General features: G+C 60.3%; 3 protein-coding genes across 4 annotated transcripts; 2 read left to right on the forward strand and 1 right to left on the reverse strand.

Annotated features, from left to right (window-relative positions):
• Positions 1–1,057: 1,057 nt before the first annotated feature.
• Positions 1,058–3,128, forward strand: NUDT8 (nudix hydrolase 8). Its single transcript, XM_080815324.1, has 4 exons — positions 1,058–1,394; positions 2,006–2,138; positions 2,653–2,730; positions 2,822–3,128. Exons 1-4 carry the CDS (start codon positions 1,201–1,203, stop codon positions 3,047–3,049), a joined length of 633 nt encoding a protein of 210 aa, XP_080671450.1. The 5' UTR covers positions 1,058–1,200; the 3' UTR covers positions 3,050–3,128.
• A 1,678-nt stretch (positions 3,129–4,806) lies between these two features.
• On the forward strand, positions 4,807–9,033 carry LOC308351700 (double C2-like domain-containing protein gamma). Of its 2 annotated transcripts, none has more exons than XM_080817591.1 (11): positions 4,807–5,034; positions 5,240–5,482; positions 5,660–5,739; positions 5,816–5,887; positions 6,104–6,213; positions 6,312–6,447; positions 6,579–6,632; positions 8,007–8,158; positions 8,256–8,337; positions 8,521–8,617; positions 8,693–9,033. In XM_080817591.1, the coding sequence occupies exons 2-11, from the start codon at positions 5,245–5,247 to the stop codon at positions 8,821–8,823; spliced, it is 1,152 nt and encodes a 383-aa protein (XP_080673717.1). In that variant the 5' UTR covers positions 4,807–5,034; positions 5,240–5,244; the 3' UTR covers positions 8,824–9,033. The 2 variants fall into 2 exon arrangements, with proteins under 2 accessions (XP_080673717.1, XP_080673716.1); XM_080817590.1 differs by having other exon boundaries at positions 4,832–5,034; positions 5,109–5,482.
• A 349-nt stretch (positions 9,034–9,382) lies between these two features.
• On the reverse strand, positions 9,383–14,759 carry NDUFV1 (NADH:ubiquinone oxidoreductase core subunit V1). Its single transcript, XM_080816466.1, has 10 exons — positions 14,559–14,759; positions 13,399–13,481; positions 13,153–13,323; positions 12,258–12,441; positions 11,348–11,537; positions 10,731–10,943; positions 10,382–10,548; positions 10,026–10,107; positions 9,638–9,783; positions 9,383–9,534 (listed from the first exon to the last, which is right to left on the reverse strand). Exons 1-10 carry the CDS (start codon positions 14,628–14,630, stop codon positions 9,448–9,450), a joined length of 1,395 nt encoding a protein of 464 aa, XP_080672592.1. The 5' UTR covers positions 14,631–14,759; the 3' UTR covers positions 9,383–9,447.
• Between the last annotated feature and the right edge of the window lie 2,721 nt (positions 14,760–17,480).

The following is a 17,480-nucleotide window of genomic DNA, read 5'->3' on the forward strand; positions in this document are numbered from 1 at the left end:
TTCACCCCTCCCTTTCCCCCAACATTAAACTATTTGGCACGAGTAGTCAGAGCACTCCTGTCCTCGGGGCTCGGGGTGGAGGGACTCAGGAACACCCGGACCCCAGATAATGGGCTGCAGGCACCCCAAAGCTCTGCCCAGTGTGGGTGGTATCTCTGGGAGCACAGTGATGGCCAAGGTGCTGATACCAACTGACACCAGGGCTCTGGCTGAGGCTGCACTTTCTGGTCCCTAACTTGTGTGTCGAGGTGAGGACTGAAACCGCAGCTCAAAGAGGCACCTGCTCAAAATCAATGCAAGGCACGGTGACACGGGCCATTCCACGTACCGGGGCTGTGCCCAAGACTGGGGTGGTCTGGTCCTGAGAAGCGGGCGACTGGAGGGATGCAGAAACATGACAGACCACACGGGCCAGGCCAAGATGGGGGCGGGGGAGGGAGAGGGGCTTGAGAATCCAGGCAAGACTTGAGGCAGGACAGCTTCACAGAAAGGTGACATTTCAGCCAACACCTAAAGGGGTAGCAATTGCGAGGGAAAGGGGCGGGGAGGAGGGGAGACAAGCTCCCAGCGACGGGAAAAGCGGGGCAAAGGCCTGGAGCTGGAAGGCGCGGAAGGAAGCTGGAGAGGAGCCCCGAGGGGAACCCGGCTGGGCGCTCCCGCCGCAGCCCCTGACATCCCCGGCCTCCAGGAAGAGCGCCCCGTGGACCCCCGAAACGCTGATTCCCAACATCCTGGAACACTTCGCGTTAGGTCCTTAGGAAAGGGACGGGCACGGGACGGACGCGGGGCCCGGCAAAGCCTCGAAGCCTGACACCCCGACTCCCGAAGCCCGCCGGGAGAACGGCCGGGTCCGGAAGCCGGACGCGCGCGAGACGCCCCACCGGCTCTGAGACACTTCCCCCCGCACCGCCGCCAGCTCCGCCCCCGACCCGGGCCCGCCCCTCTGCCGGAAGCCGTATCCTCGGGACTCGCCCCTTCCGGCCCCGCCCTCCAACGAGGGGGCCCCTATCAGGCCCCGCCCCGTTCCGCCGAGGCCCCGCCTCCGCGTAGGCCCCGCCCCCAAGGGCGCGGCCGGAGCGGCTCCGGGACTGTTCCCACGGCCCCGGGCCAGCTTCCCCCGGGAGGCGGAGGACGAGTGCTGTCCTTCCCCTTCCCTCCCAAGGCCCGGCGCCCTCCTAGTCCCGGCTGGGCCGGCGGGACATGCAGCCCGACTGCCTGTCGGCGGAGGGCGAGCGGCGCTGCCGGCGGCTGCTGGCGGGGGCCACGGCCCGGCTCCGCGCTCGCCCCGCGGCGGCCGCGGTGCTGGTGCCGCTGTGCTCGGTGCGCGGGGTCCCGGCGCTGCTCTACACGCTGCGGTCCAGCCGCCTGTCCGGGAGCCACAAGGGTGACGTCAGGTACACCGGCTGGGAACTCCTGTCCCTTCTGGGAGGACCGGAGGCACCTGAGCAAGGCGCTTCGCCTCTCCGAGCCTGGGTTTCCGCCTCTGGGGAACGGGTCTGGGGAGAGCCGAGGCCCCGCGGCCCTCCGACCCGAGCCTGACGCCGCGGGTGCTCCTATCTGGTCGCCACGCCGGACCCCTCGAAGCGCGTCCCGCACCGTCTCGGGCTGGGGACACCTCTTGGAGCTGTGTCCGCCTCTCCAAAAAGGCAGGACCCGCCCCCTGCCGGAAACTCAAGGGAGATTCGGGTCCTGGAGCCGAAGAAGCCGGCCGGAGGGGGCTGCCGGGTTTCCGGCCCTGGTCCCGTCCGCGACCCCGTCCCCGGGGGTCGTAGCGCCACTGGGGCCACCCTAGGCAAAACATGAGCTCCAGGGCCTTTCCCTTACCTCTGTCGTTCAGGAGGGTAGACTGAGCCTGGAGAGCTCATGTGGCTTGCCTGAGGCCTCACTACAAACTAGAGGCAGAGACTGAAGATGCTTAGGTGGGTGACTTGCCCTCTGCCACAGCTGTCACCCCCACCCACCATGGTCCCAGCAGACCAAGGACCAGGCTCCCTGTGCTTGTCAGTTTCCCAGGTGGCAAATGTGACCCCACTGACCAGGATGTGGTGCACACAGCCCTAAGGGAGACCCATGAGGAGCTGGGCCTTTCTGTGCCTGAGGAGCATGTGTGGGGCATCCTGCGGCCTGTGCACAACAGGGTAAGGCCACCATCAGGGACAAGGAGGGTGGCCGTGGTCTCTGGCAGGCTGACAGCATGGTGGAGCCCCATACATCTGCCTGGTGGTCACGTTCCATCCCCACACCACCCAACAGAGAGGGGCTGGGGTATCTTCACTCCTTTTCATGGGGGATCCTGAGGCTCAGGTCTGGGGCTGGAGGTGGCCCCAGGGTAAGCCAGCTCTGCCCAGCTTGGCGGAAGAGGGTTGGGGAAGGCTTCACAGGGTAGACAGGAATTGGATGATGAGTGGGAGATTTTAGGGGAGTAAAAGTCAGGAAACGTTATTCTAAGTGGTGGGAACAGTCTGCAAAGGCCCAGAGGGCTGCATGGCTCTGGCGAGTTTCAGGGCCCTCGGTTAGTCACCCAGGCTGGTGGGCTCAAGGACGGGGCCTCCAGTGCTGAAGGGCTCTGGATGGCAAGGGGGTGGTGTCCCTCTCAGGCTCCCCTCCCCAAGACCATGCCTCCCCTGACTGCCTGTCACCCTCCTGCCCCAGCAAAAGGCCAGCGTGGTGCCAGTGCTTGCCGGCGTGGGCCCACTGGATCCCCAGAGCCTCAGGCCAAACCCGGAAGAGGTGAGTGGGGGCGATGGTGGGGGCCGGCCAACTGGGGAGGCTCTGTCCGCAGCAGTCCTCCATCCGCCCTCTGACCGCCTCTTTCCCACAGGTGGATGAGGTATTTGCCCTGCCCCTGGCCCACCTGCTGCAGGCACAGAACCAAGGGTATACCCACTTCTGCCGGCGTGGCCATTTCAGCTACACACTGCCTGTCTTCCTGCACGGGCCCCACCGTGTCTGGGGGCTCACGGCCGTCATCACTGAGTTCACCCTGCAGCTGCTGGCCCCTGGTGCCTACCAGCCCCGCCTGGCCAGCTCGGAGGGGCCCATAGCCTGAAGGCCCAGCCCCGGGCAGCCTCCTCCTTCAGTCTGTCGGGCCAGCTCCATTCCCAGACTGAATAAAGAGCTTTTACCAATTCTGTGGCAGCCGCATCTTCTGCACTGGGGCCTTGACCTTGGGCAGACCCCATGGGACAACTGGCCTCCTGGCTGGGGTGCCTCTGTCCCATCATGCTGTTACCTAATGAACAGTGGGTGCTTACTGTGTACTGGTACTTGGCTGTCACCACAGCCCTGAGGTGGGGCCAACGCTGGCCCTGGTTGGTGAGACCAGGGCTCAGGGAGAAGAGACACCTCGCCCAAGTTCACCCCAAGCTAGGACTTGAGCCAAGCCCTTGCTGACTCCAGAGCCCATACTCAGCCACTACATTGTAGTTCCTGCTCCTGCCTCTGTGTTTAGCTGACCCCGTGCCAGGCGACAGGAATCCAAAGAGGAGCCCTGCTTGTTACTGCAAAGTTCCAACATGACCAGCTCCTACCGTGCACCAGGTTCTGTGCTGGGGCCTTATCCTCAGACCATCCAGATGCTGCCCTGCCCTCTGGGATGACTCAGTCTGGGGAGGACCTCAGAGTAGGTCCCACAGATAATCATGTGATTGTACATTAATTAGGCACAGACAGTAGTGGAATTATACATCAATTATATAGAACAGAGAGAGGTGGTAAGCAGTCTGACCTTGTCACAGTAGACTGGGCAATATTAGCCTGGACAGGTGATAGGAAACTCCACCCACTAGCTGACTTTGGCAGAAGAGGAATGGTGATAAACTCGAGATACACTGGCTTCAGGCATGGCTGGATCCAGGAGTTCAGGGGCTCTCTTTCCCTTACTGTGCTTTCCACTATGTTGGCCTCGCTCTTGGAGAATCTCTACTCTGCAGGGGTGAGAGGTAAGGAGAGGGCAACAGCTCTGGGATGGCACAGCACCAGTATCCCATCAGCAGAAACGAGAGCTTCTCTCTCTGGTATTAAACCCAGAGTTGTACTTCCTTGGCCCTCCCTGAGCCTGTCACATGGCCTGCTGGAGTTGGAATGTATTGGTTGGCAGGGTCAGCGGGGAGAAAACTGGGAAGGAGGATGAACCTTCTAGACTGAGCCCAGGGAAGGGGGCAGTCCCCAAAGGACCAATGGGAAGAGAGAAGGGAAGGTTGAGCAGGTAAAAATCAGCCAAGTTCCCCTGCAGAGTGACCTTGAAACCAAAGGTGGGCAAGGGCAGGCTAGATCAAAGGGCAGAGGAGGGAAGCTGGGGTAGAAGGAGGAGCACATACACAAAGTTTAAGGTGTTTGAGGAAATAAGATTAGCAATGTGGGGGTGGGGAGGGGCCTCACCACTCCGGGGCCACCATGGTGGCTTCAGTGATGGGTTAGGATCTCGTTCCAGGCTGGGAGAGGGGCAGATAGATGTTGAAGTGACGTGATTTGTGTTTGAAAAAGCTTGAGCTGCCAAGAGGCCCAGACGGCAGACGCCCTCCTCCTCGAGTCTCCTCCCCGGGCGCCCATCTCCGCTGCACAGCCCCGTCACCTCACCTCCCATGTGCCCCCTCCGCACCTCCCAAAGTGTCCCCCACGCCGCTATCTGCTCCCACACACCTCCCCACGTGCTCCCTCCCCCAGGGTCCCTCCCGCCTCACCCACCCCTTCCTTCACAGGCCCCTCCTGTCGCCCCTCACACTTCGCACCCCTTGTGTCATCTCTGGCCCTCCAGGCTCCTCACCTGGGAGCAGGGCGCGTGATGGTGGTAAAAATAGGCATGACAGTGTGTGAAGTGGGCAGGGAGGGAGGCGGGCGGCTGAGCCCCTGCACTAGAGAAGGTGCCAGCCTCCGGAGCCCCGGAGCCGGGTTCGGAGCCCCGCCCCTTCCCCCTCAGTGGCCGGCGCTGTCACCGGGTCTGGGAGGCCCCTTGCTCAGGGTCTTGCTCTCAAGGGTCACCTCAGTCTGGCTTATACTCAGCGAACCAAAGCAGGAGGAGCAGCTCACCGAGCGGTGAGTAGCCCCCCGGGGCCTCCTTCGGGCTCCTCCCCAACCCGGCGCACTGTGACGCCGCACTCTGTCCTCAGGTCCTGGCTGCCACCCAAGACCCCCGTCAGCGCCCTCAGGGATGCCTCTTCACCCTGGCTCCTTTGCCCGCCGAGTTCCCCCCGCCCCTGGCCTGTGGGGGCTTCTCTGAGTCCCTGGCCCCATGTCCAAGCCCCCATGGCAGGCACTGCAGCGGCGAGCCGGGGGCGGCCACGGCGGGTGAGCATGCGGGAGCACATGGCCATCGACGTGAGCCCCGGCCCCATCCGGCCCATCCGACTCATTTCCGACTACTTCCCGCATTTCTACCCCTTCGCTGAGCATACCCTGCGCACCCCAGAGCCACACCCTGCAGTGGCCCCCGCACCCCAACTGCAGCCCGACCCAGAGCCAGAGGGAGATTCAGATGACAGCAGTGAGTGGGGACAGGGGACTGGGGAGGGGGGGCACTCCTGGCCCAATCCGGCCAGGGCAGAGTTTGGGGCGTCCCAGGCATCTGACTGGGGAGGGGGAGGCCAGGAGGCATGGTGCCATTTGGGCGGCGGGGCGGGGGTCGAGGTAGGCGCTGACCCTGCCTGCCACCTGCCGTTAGCTGCCCTGGGCACCCTCGAGTTCACGCTTCTTTTTGACGCGGACAACAGCGCCCTGCACTGCACGGCTCACCGTGCCAAGGTGAGGATAGGGGCGGGGGTCTGTGGGCCAAGAGCCTGGGCCACAGGCCTGTCCCACATTCAGCGTCTCTTTTCAGGGTCTCAAGCCACCGGCCTCAGGCTCTGTGGACACCTATGTCAAAGCCAATCTGCTGCCAGGGGCCAGCAAGGTGAGGGTGACACCCGGGCTCCTACTGATGCCCCTTGGCCGCACCCCAGCCCGGAACCCCCACCTGGTCCTGCGGTGCCCCTCCCCGCCAATGCCTGGACATCAGGCATGGAGCTCCCTGTTGCTGGGGAGTGCAATGGGGGGTCTACCAGGGAGGTGGGCCAGAATGGGGCCCTGGGGCCTGAGGAGGCCCTGATCCACCCTACCTGGCCCCCAGGCCAGCCAGCTGCGGACCCGTACGGTTCGGGGCACAAGGGGGCCTGTCTGGGAGGAGACACTCACCTATCACGGCTTCACCCGCCAGGACGCTGGGCAAAAGACTCTGCGGTGAGGATCTGGCTTGGGCCATGAGGGGGCAAGTCCAGGGTGGGGGTGCTGAGGTGGGGAGGCCTTGCCTGGCCAGGTCTGACCCGGGCGGCCACCAGGCTGTGCGTGTGTGAGGACCCACGGCTGCGGCGACGGCGGCGGGCGCCTCCCCTGGGGGAACTGCGGGTGCCCCTGAGGAAGCTGGTGCCGAACCGAGCCAGGAGCTTCGACGTGTGTCTGGAGAAGCGGAAGCTGGTGAGTGAGGCCGGCACAGGTAGGAGTGTGGGGACCAGGATCCTGGTGGTGGGGAAGCTGGAAGGAGGAGGAGCAAGGAGGGGGCCCAGAGCAGTGTCTGGCCAAGGTGACCAGGCTCTTTGCTCTTTCAGACCAAGAGGCCCAAGAGCCTGGACACAGCCCGTGGCATGTCCCTGTATGAGGAGGTGGGTAGGACGATGGGACCAAGCAGGGATGCGGGGGGCAGGCCTGGGGGCCCAGGCTGAAGTGCATTAGGCAGGGCCTGAGGTGGGTCGAGGGGATGTGTCCAGGCCCAGGTGGGTTTGGGGCAACTGAGGCCATCTCTTTCACAGGCCCTTGCATTCATAGTCCCAGGGAACAGCCAGACCCCAGGGTGTAGGCAGGAAGGGTGACTCTCTGGCTAGAGCAGCCCAGAGCAACTCTTGGGTACTGCGACAAGCAAAGCTCTCAGGGGGCAGAGACACAGGCCGTGTAGAAGTAGAGGCTGAAACTGGTGGGATCTGTCCATGTCCACGATCCTCCCAAGTCGGGAAGGCAGGTCAAGGTCCAGGAGAGAATGAACAGCACGTGGGACTCCCAGGCTTCTACGTCAACCCCTAGGGCATTGTGGGGACCATTTCTGGGGCTTGTAGCCCTAGACAGGTCCTTGTCAGGAGGCAGAGATGACTGCAGGGGGCCCCGTGCCAAAGACCAAAGGCATGGCCAGAACCCCGCCCCCCGGCTCAGCTGGGGTGAGGCCCCTGCAAGGCTGCGGGCAGGCCCTCCCCAGCTCCTCTAGGACGGGAGGGCCAGGCACTGCTGTCTGCCCCCTGGTGGAGCCGCAAGTTGCCGCACCTGCCAATTAGCCGAGACCAAGCGGGCAAGTCCCACCCAGGTGGGGCAGGCCCCCTGAGAAGCGCACTTCCTGTCCCAGCCCCACGCACAGAAGCACGACTGCGCAAGGCGGGTGCCTATGGCACACTCCTTTCCTGAGAAGTGAATGTGAGCGAGGTGGCTGGGCTTTCCGTAACTGAATCCTGTATGAAGTAGGGGAGAAGCACATTCTTCCTGGGCATCCTCCCCAAGTCCTTTGCAAGCACCAGGGACTGAGGGTGGCAAAGGTCATTCAGAACCTGGTCCCCTGGGCGGTGGGGAGTGAAGGGGGTGAGTTTTGTAAATTTAGTGACCTCTATGTCATCGGGTAGAGAACAGCCTCTCTGAGCTGCTTCTGTGACACAGGGAAGGGTGGTGACGGACGCTTAATGAGAGGCCATTTAGGAAGCTCCTAGCACCCTTCCTCTCCGGGACAAAGGTGCACTGGACTGACCAGTACCATGGCCTGAGCAAGCCCTTCCCCTTCGCAGGCCCTGGAGAGTACGGCGTATCTGGAAGTTCCCTTCCAGGGCGCCAGGCCAGTGACTGTTTTGGGAAACAGCATCCTAACATTAAATTGTTGGCTCCGGATTTCTTTGCTGCCAGCCTGCATTGTCCCGTGGGGGTGCACACCGGCGGGTGGGGGTGCACACCGGCGGGTGGGCGGGCTCTGGTTGCTCCGGGGTGACCATAGCCCACCCCTGCAGGAGGCGGTGGAGGCAGCAGGGGAGGAGAGGGGACGTATCCTGCTGTCCCTGTGCTACAGCTCTCGGCGGGGCGGCCTGCTGGTGGGTGTGCTGCGCTGCGTCCACCTCGCCCCCATGGATGCCAACGGCTACTCGGACCCCTTTGTCCGCCTGTGAGTGCAGACGGGTGGACAGGCAGGTGGGCAGCGGGGGCTCCCCAGAACCCCTCCCTGGGGCCACACCTAAACTGACCCCATCTCTCCCAACCAGTTTCCTGCATCCAAATGTGGGGAAGAGATCTAAATACAAGACCAGTGTTCGGAAGAAGACCCTGAACCCCGAGTTCAATGAGGTAGGCCAGGGCCAGGTGGGGGCAGTCCCAGCTACTATGGGGTTGGGGAGGTCAGCGTTCTGTCTCATTCAGAGAGCACAAGTCCCGCCCCCTAACCTAAGCAGCTCATTGCCTAAGCCTGTTTCTGAACCTATAAAGGACTCAAGGCCCCTCCTTCCTGCCTTTCTGCCCCCTTCCCTGCAGGAGTTTTTCTATGCAGGCCCAAGGGAGGAGTTGGCCCAGAAGACACTGCTGGTGTCTGTATGGGACTATGACCTGGGCACAGCTGACGACTTCATTGGTGAGAATGCAGGGGAGCAGGGTGAGGGGCCCAATGGGCTCCCATGTGGCTCCTGACCCCTGTCCCCCAACCCAGGTGGGGTACAGCTGAGTAGCCAGGCTGGCGGGGAACGCCAGTGGCACTGGTGTGAATGCCTGGGCCGCAGTGACCACCGACTGGAGCTGTGGCACCCGCTGGACGGCGCGTCCCTCCAGCTCAGCGACTAGAAGGGGTACCCGGCCTGGCCCTGCTCACCACCCTCCCTAAAACTGACCCGTAATGCTGGGAGGACCTAGAGCTGCCTCACCCACTGTACTGAGCCCCACGTCAAATTGTTTGTTTTCTTGCCCACTCTTCCCAGTTCATCCCACTGCCAATCACAAAGCAAGAATAAACCTGCAGACCAGAGTCTGTTCTCTTCCCTGCCTGTCACCTCACAAGGCAGCCTGGGCCCCGCTCTCCTTGCTCCCACCCTCCAGAAGCCCACACTGGGCCAGGCCCAGGTCCGGACCCCAGGCCACTGTTTTCCGCTCGTCACACTGGGAGAGCCCCCTGCCCCCACCCCTGCCATCCGCACTGAGGGATGGGCACTCAGGATGGCCGAGGACAGACTGACCCACAGGAAGCCAAGATGTGGATTCATAACGTGTCCTTGAGCCGACCTCTCCCCACCCCGAAGTGGGGTCCAAGCAGGTACAGGAAACCTCTTACTCTGCCTGGGAAATCGACTCCATGAGTAACGGGCTACCGGGACAGAGCAAAGACCAAGGCCACAGAACAGCTGCATCAGGAGAGTGTGCGGCACGCGCTTTATTGTCCGGCCGCGGGGCTGGCAGCGCAGGGCAGCGGGCTCAGGATGCAGCTTGCCTGGCCTGGTGCTGCAGGGCAAACCTCTGCATCCGCTCCTCAAGCTCGGGCCGGAAGTGGCGAATCAGACCCTGGAGGCGGGAAGGAGCCACGGTGAAGGAGAGCCCAGAAAATCCCAGCACCCTGAGCCCTCAGCAGCCCCACCCCAGCGCCCACAAGCAGGGCAGCAAGTACCTGCACAGGCCAGGCGGCTCCATCACCCAGGGCACAAATGGTGTGGCCCTCTATCTGTTTGCTGATCTCCCAGAGGGAGTCGATCTCGGCCGGCCGGGCGTCCCCCTTCACGAAGCGCGCCATCACCTTGTTCATCCAGTCCACGCCTGCAGCCACAGCAGGGAAAGAGGGCCTGACGATCCCCAGCCAGGGCGTGGGGAGGGGGCGTGGGGAGGGGCCCTGAGGAGGGTGGGGCCCAGGGAAGGTGGGGCCCAGGGAAGGTACGGCCGGCTGGGGAAGCAGCCTCTGTCCGCTCAGTGTCCACAGCCCATCCAACCTTTGCCCGTGTGCCTAAGCCAGGCCTAGGATGAGCCACAAAGAAAGCCCCCAGGCCGCCCCTGGTGCTCACCCTCACGGCATGGGGTGCACTGGCCACAGCTCTCGTGCTTGTAGAACTCAATAAGGCGGGCGATGGCTTTCACAACATCTGTCTGGGGTGACCAGAGACAGTGAGCAGGCCCCTGGGCTGAAGCCTCAGCCCCCCGGCAACACCCCAATGCAGGCAGCGTTCTGGCCACTTCCTCCCCAACCCTGCACATCCAGCACTGCCGAGACCACAAAGAACATTCTGTGACAGGGGGGAATTCTCCCCTCTCGCAGTGACTGTATCTCAGGTCACAGGAACTGGGATCCAAGAGCTGGCAGGAGTTCTCAGGAAGCCCGGGGAGGGGTACTGACTGGGTGGGGAGTAGCGGTGGCCCTTACCGAGCGGTCCATGACAATCACAGCAGCTGTGCCCAAGCCTGTCTGCGCCTGCACCAGCGCATCGAAGTCCATCAGCACCGTCTCACACACCGACTTGGGGATCAGCGGTGTGGATGAGCCACCGGGGATCACAGCAAGGAGGTTGTCCCAGCCACCTATGACACCTCCTGGGACCGCAGTCAGTCCCCAAAAGGATGGATGGTCAGGGCTGGGACCAGCACACCTACCTAGTCCTGAGCCCTGGACCTCTGTCAGCCCCTATGTGGCGCCGCCTCCCTAGGCCCTCCCACCCTGGCTCTCTTCACCGCCATCCCGCCCTGCTCCGGCCCTGGGTGGCCCCAGGCCTCACCAGCATGCTTTTCAATCAGTTCTTTCAGCGGTACAGACATCTCCTCCTCCACGGTACAAGGATGGTTGACGTGGCCAGAGATATTGAACAGTTTGGTGCCTGAGTTGCGCTCACGACCAAAGCTGGCAAACCATGCACCCCCGCGGCGGCAGATGGTGGGGGACACAGCCACGGTCTCCACGTTGGCCACGGTTGTGGGGCAGCCGAACACTCCTGTGGAGGAATGGGATGAGGGACTGGTGGCTACCAGAGGGTGGCGACAGGTTGGATCAGGTTCCCGGCAGTGGGGTCTGCCCTAGGATCCTGCTCTGTGACCCAGCTCCCCTTCACCCCTTTGTCATTCCCATCCCCGATGGCACCCTGAACTCCAGCAGGCACTGCACTGCCTCCTCACCCTCCCTCCCCCTAGTCCCTGGAGGGCTGGAGAGGACCCGGGTGTCTGCCATGGGGGCATGAGGGACTGCAGGCAGGGCCTCTGCGTTGTCACCATCCTGCTCTGTTTCTGGCCCCCAGCCCAGAAGAACTCGGAAATGCCCTAAGAATGACCAGCGGAGACGTGAAACCAGATGGGATTCCACAGGACACAGCACACGGCCCAGGACCCGGCCGGCTCTTACCCACGTCCGCAGGGAATGGCGGCTTCAGGCGGGGCTTGCCCTGCTTGCCCTCAATGGACTCGATGAGCGCCGTCTCCTCCCCACAGATGTAGGCCCCAGCTCCACGCACAACAAACACATCAAAATCATAGCCAGAGCCGCAGGCGTTCTTGCCGATCAGACCAGCCTCGTAGGCCTCTCGGATGGCCACCTGTGGGACAGGAGCGTGAGGGACCCACTCCCACCAGCCCGGGGAACACTGTGTGGTGGGGAGGGACACAGGCCCTGGAAGCCCGTGTTCGTAAGAGTCTAGGAGAAAGCTCCCCTTGGGCGTGAGCAGAAGATGCTCTGGGAGAGGGGTAGGGATTTTACAAAGTGTGCTACTTCTGTAATGACAACTTAACAATGTCTCCAATTACATGTATTTTTAAAAGAAAGGCTGAGAAAATCATGAAAATTTTAATAAGCAGTGTCCTACAGGTAGTGGATCCGCAGGAGATCTGTGTGTGTGTACAGTTTCCTATCTTTACAGTGAGTTAAGTTCTACTTCTGCAACAGAGGAAAAGACCCTCCAGGTTGGTTTTAAAATATGTAGCAATAACACTTAAAAATAATGCTACTATGTGCCAGGCGTTGTCGCAGGTGCTGTCCCCTTTCCCTCGTCACTGTTGTGCAAGAGCCTAATAGAATGGTGTGAGACTCTGGCTCTGGACCCATCACTCAGGGGCCGCCGAGCTCAGAATGGCTGAAATGACCCCTTGGCCCTTTTGCAGAAAAAATGCCTCGGAACCCGCCCCTGCCCCAGGAGTCATAGAGCCCTAAAAGCCTCCCAAGCTGAGGCTCGGGATATACAAAAAGCGCCCGGAGGCAGCTCTGGGGGCCATGCACACCCAGCACCCTCCCCTTTGTGGAGGCCCCTCCCCTTTCCCACCTGCAGATTGGAAGCCTCATTGTAGAATTCCCCTCGGATGTAGATGTAGGCAGCACGGGCGCCCATGGCCCGGCCCCCAACTAGGCAGCCTTCCACCAGCTTGTGGGGATCGTGGCGCATGATCTCACGGTCCTTGCAGGTGCCCGGCTCCCCCTCGTCTGCATTCACAACCAGATACTTGGGCCTGTGGGTGCCAGCACATTGGTGAGGCTACACGGCCACTGGGGCTGGGCCTTCAACGACACGCCACCCCCCTCCACCCAAGGAAGCCTCAAAGAGGTCTCCCCTGAGAGCCAGTCTCTCCCTGTCCCCCCAACATGTCCCCAGGTGCTCTGTCTGCTCTCCATCAACGACAGCAAGCTCACTGCCTATTAACACCTTTGCGTGGCTCTGACCACAGGTAAGATCGTTGTTCTGCTCAGTGCAAAAGTCCCTTTGTGCCTTCCTGAGAGACCAAAACTTGCTCTTGGTCACAGAGAACCTTCCTGAACCTCTGCCATATCTCTAGGGTTAAAAGGAGGTTAAGTAGTTGACATTTACCATTTGCTTGCTATGTGCCAATGTGAGGGGCAAAAGCTGTAGGAAAACTTTCTAATCACTGCACAATATCCACCGGCAAAAAAGAAAACTGAGCTCAAAAAGATCAGGAGACTGCACAAAACTATAAAATTAGAAGGCAGAATTGACCAGTAAGTCTGCCTCAGTCAAAATCTTGAGTTGATTCTGCTACCACTGAGGAAGACTGGATAGAAGTGAGTCCCATCTACTTAAGCTCTGGTGACATTTTCCCATTCACTCACTCTTAGTTCCCAAGGAAACAGCCCCAAGGCCCAGGGAAGCCCCAGCCACCCCCGAGGTTTCTCCTGCAACCCCATCTCTGCCTCCCTACACACACCTGCCATCTGAGGGCTTATTCATGAAGCTCCACTTGAGGCCAGTGGGGAACCCAGCACCTCCACGGCCTCGCAAGCCGGATGTCTTGACCTCACCCAGGATCCAGTCAGGCCCCTTCAGCAAGATCTCCTTTGTCTTGTACCAGTCACCTCGACTCTGGGCACCTTTCAGCCTGGACAGAGTGGGAAAGGCATTGAAGAAAGGCCCTGCTCCAGGACCACCCCCCGAGCTAAGGGCACCATCTCACCTCCAGTCATGGCGACCATAAAGGTTGGTGAAGATCCGGTCTTCATCCTTCAGCGAGCCAAATGAGGTTTTCTTTGCTGCTGTCTGAAGACACAAAGGGTCAGGTGTCCCGGCACAGTTCTGGGGTCAGGAAGGGCCCGGCCAAAAGTTACAGATTCTTGGGTTCCCCTGATTAGTTGGGGCTGGGCTGAGGAGAGGTTAGCGGCCTAAGCCTCAGCACTCTTCGTGGTGTCACACCACTACCACCACTAGTAAGCACCTGCTGCTTAGCAGGCATTAGGCTAAGCGTCTGACATCCAAAACCCCATTTCATCCACATAACCCTGAGACGTGAATGACTTCCTCTGCTTTATAGAGGGGGAAACTGAGGCCAAGTACAAACAGAACTTACGGAAGGACACACAACCAAAAGCAGTCGATGGAACAGGAACTCAGGTCTGTCGTGGTCAAAGCCCGCACCTGAACCACAGCACCACACTACCTCCCTGAGCTCAGTGGACACTTCCATTCACTTGCCTAGCTGTCCCACTGGGCCAAAACTTGGATCAGACCAGGGCCTTACATTACTAACTCTCCTGGAGACAAAATGTGTTTACTGATGCAAAAGGAACGCTTCACTGGGGCTAGGATACAAGGTGATGGAGGGAGACCTACGCGGGATAAAACTGATGACAAGTGGAGTCTGTGATTCCATCGGACCCAGTGGCGAGCACCCCAGGCGAGAGCTAAGGGTACGTGGCTTCCAGACTGCCATCCCCTTAAAAGTCATTACAGGGAGCAGAGCGCTGGATAGGGCGTCAGGAGACTCCCCTCCCCAAAGCTTGTTTTCTGCACCTGTAAAATGGGGCAGGGCAAAATTACACCGTACAAGGCTGTACCAAGAAGGAACGAGACACGGACGCTTCCCCACCTGCACAATTTTCCGCTATGTCGCCCGGCTGTGAAACAGGGAAGCCAAGGAACCGAGGGCTGGGGAAGTCAGCCTTCCAGCGGGACCCATTCCGCTCTACACCTAGGCCGGAGCGGCCACCTTCCCGCGGAACTGGGGAAAGGTGCAGGATTCTCTAGAAGGCACTACAGACCCAAGGGGCGGCGCGCGCACAAGCACTGCAGCGAGACCCGGCCCTTGGACACCCCGGCCGGAGGCAGGCCGGGCCTCACCGTGTCGCCGCTGAAACGCACAGACACCCGAGCGGGAAGCGACCCGCTGAGCAGCCGCCGCGCCGCCAGCATCGCGGGAGACAGTTCAGTCACCTCCCGCTGTCACCTTCACGGCCCCGAACCCGAAGAACCAGCGCGCCGGGGACGCTAGGCGGCGCACAGGAAAAACGTCACGCGCCCAAGCTGCCCTGCGCCTCTCTCTCGCCCCGCCCCCGCTTCCTCAGAGGTGGGCGGAGCGACCAGGAGCGGCCTGTCTGGCGCGGCGGCTGCTGGGAAGTATAGTCCCGATGGCCTCGGGGCCCGCCTTCCACCCTCCGCAAGTCGGCGCTTAACCTCTTAACCTCTAGCGCCTCTGCTCGGCCTGTTCACCTGCGCTTCCGCACTCCAGACTCTTTTCTTTTATTTTTTTAAAAATGTCCGTTCTGTTTTAAACCCCAGGTTAACAAACATCGCCTTCTGCTGGGTTCTGGTGTTTTCCACCTTCTAGAGGTTCTGCATTTAGTGTGCACCTGTTGTATGCACAAGTGTACGGCCCAAGGAGAAATCAGGCTGGTTAGGGCCGACGACCGTCATGACCGGGTTGTAATTATTCTGCCTTAGTCCAAGCCTGTAGACTGACCTCTCTCCAGCCCGGCTCTGGACACCCCAGGGAAGTACTGCCCAGGAGCGGCAGAGAGCAGGGACAGCTCCAGAGGCCGGCAGGGGATAGCTGGTGGAGGTGTAGGCTGGGGGGAGACCCAGAGAGTGGAGATGGTGGAGATGGTCAGTGAGTGGCACATCCTTTTGCTCTGGCTGCTAAGTTCTCCCAACCAGTGCTGTCCTCAGTCCCTCAGTAGGGTCTGGCACTCCACACTCCTGCTGGAAGTCTAGGAGTGGCCCCCACTGCCTTCACAGTCAGGCCCCGGCCTGGCATTTAAGGGTTCCACCTCTCCCCTGGCAAGGTCATCAGGCCCAGACCAGGTCACCCACACAGCCCCTGCCCAGGACCCCCTCTTCTTGGAGCTTTACTGTCCTCCCCTATTCTGTGTGCCCCACCCCTGCCCCCCAGGAGGTCACACATCCTTTGCTTTCTCTGGAAGTCTCAAAAGTCTGATGAGCTCGCCTTTTTTTTTTTTTTTAAAGATTTTATTTATTTATTTGACAGAGAGAGACACAGCGAGAGAGGGAACACAAGCAGGGGGAGTGGGAGAGGGAGAAGCAGGCTTCCCACGGAGCAGGGAGCTCAATGTGGGGCTCAATCCCAGGACCCTAGGATCATGACCTGAGTCAAAGACAGACACTTAAGGACTGAGCCACCAGGCACCCCTAGCTCTTGTCTTTGTCAGTTCGCTGGCAACCTCTGGCTGTGAGACGTCGCCCCGGTCCCGTGACAAGCGTGCCCTTTTTGGTCTCTTCTTTCCAACTCCTCTATTCTCTGGTCCCGTTGCCGTTCCTTCTTGTCTCTCCTGCTAGTTACTCATTTGCTCTGATTTCTCAAACACTCCCCACAGCACCCTAGAATAGAGTTAACTTATATGTGAGAAGAAATTGAGGCCCACAGGGGTTTCATCTCTCATCCGTGGGCATGAGGCTGCCGAGTGGTAGAGATGGAATCAAATCGAGGCCTTTCTTCCTTTTTGGAGTCCCCCGATGTGCACCCCGCCACCCCGCCCCAAACACACAGAGCAACTAACACACATGCGACAATCATTGCAGATGTCAGTGGTAGTCACATTAAAGGCACCAAAGCACCAGCATGTTGGCTGAGGTCTCAGAGTACCAGGCCCAGGGCCCAGCAGTTCTGGCCCCCAGCCAGCAGGCCCCCACTCCTGGGCAGGGAAAGAGATTGCCCAGACAGCGCTGGGGATTACACAGCTAAGCCGGGGCTCCGACCTGAGTCCATGGATCCCTCTCTCTGGGCCAGGAGAAGGGGGGGCAGGATGGAGCCAGAGGGTGGATTCCCTTCCCCATCCCTGTCTAAGTGGGTCAAGGGAACATGAGGCCATGGAGAGAAGGCAGGCTGGGAATGTTGCGGACGGGGGATGGCTGGGCATGGGGTGATGGGACACTGAGAGTGAGGGGCAGGATCTCTTGTTCATTTCGTACCAGGCTCTGTGCCAAATACTCTCCATGTGTCATCTCCTTAATCCTCCCACAACCCAGGGCGGAGGAATAATGAGACCCCGTTTCCAAAAGGGGACAGAATGCACTAGCAACTCTGAGTGGCTTGCCTAAGACAGCACAGCTGCCCAAAGTCAGCCTGAGGGTTCCTGACCTTAGACCCTCACTCAGTCCCCACCCATCCAGAGCACCCACTGGCCCACCCACCTCCAGACCAGAAGCCACTCCGTTCAGCCAATTCTACCTTCCAAATGCTCCTTGTTCCTGGGTCCTCCTCTCCGTCCCACGGCCATGACTGGTCAGCTTTCACCTGGAATTTTCCAAAGTGTCCTTGAGGTCTCCCAGCCTCACCTCGAATCTCAGCCCTTCCAAATCCTTCTCTGCACCATGAAATGAATGGGATTAAATGTCAGATCCATTTTGTCTCTCCTTTGCCTGGGACCCTTGGTGGTTCCCCAGTGTCCTCAGGACAAAGTCCAAGGCCCCTGGCCTGGATTCAAGATCAGATGCTGACCTCTGCCGTTCCAGCTCTATCCACAGAAGCAGGATTCTCACCAGAGGATCTGGTGACCATCTTCCTCCCGTTCCTTCTCCTCCTCCCAAGGAGCCCTTTGAATGTCACCTTCCCGGGAAGTTTTCTCCCACCACTCCATACACCCATCTCAAGCAACTATTGCCACGGGACCAGTGTGACAATGGCATGATGGTTTCTTCTCTTTTCTCCAACCCCCAGCCCAGAGCTTCTCAACGGAGGTGGTTACTCAATATTTTAATCCAATTTTATATTTGGAAAATGAAAAAAAAAATCAGTTTCTCCTTTTG

This window comes from Martes martes (genome assembly GCF_963455335.1).
Source record: "Martes martes genome assembly, chromosome: 10".
NCBI classification, from domain to species: Eukaryota; Metazoa; Chordata; class Mammalia; order Carnivora; family Mustelidae; genus Martes; species Martes martes.

Coding starts and splice junctions, on each gene's coding strand:
- NUDT8 (XM_080815324.1), top strand. CDS start 1,201: ATGCAGCCCGACTGCCTGTCGGCGGAGGGCGAGCGGCGCTGCCGGCGG. Junction 1,395..2,005: donor AGCCACAAGGGTGACGTCAG/GTACACCGGCTG, acceptor TGTGCTTGTCAG/TTTCCCAGGTGGCAAATGTG. Junction 2,139..2,652: donor TGCGGCCTGTGCACAACAGG/GTAAGGCCACCA, acceptor CTCCTGCCCCAG/CAAAAGGCCAGCGTGGTGCC.
- LOC308351700 (XM_080817591.1), top strand. CDS start 5,245: ATGGCAGGCACTGCAGCGGCGAGCCGGGGGCGGCCACGGCGGGTGAGC. Junction 5,740..5,815: donor GCACGGCTCACCGTGCCAAG/GTGAGGATAGGG, acceptor GTCTCTTTTCAG/GGTCTCAAGCCACCGGCCTC. Junction 6,633..8,006: donor GCATGTCCCTGTATGAGGAG/GTGGGTAGGACG, acceptor CCACCCCTGCAG/GAGGCGGTGGAGGCAGCAGG.
- NDUFV1 (XM_080816466.1), bottom strand. CDS start 14,630: ATGCTGGCGGCGCGGCGGCTGCTCAGCGGGTCGCTTCCCGCTCGGGTG. Junction 13,324..13,398: donor TATGGTCGCCATGACTGGAG/GTGAGATGGTGC, acceptor CACTCTGTCCAG/GCTGAAAGGTGCCCAGAGTC. Junction 10,108..10,381: donor TGATTGTCATGGACCGCTCG/GTAAGGGCCACC, acceptor TGGTCACCCCAG/ACAGATGTTGTGAAAGCCAT.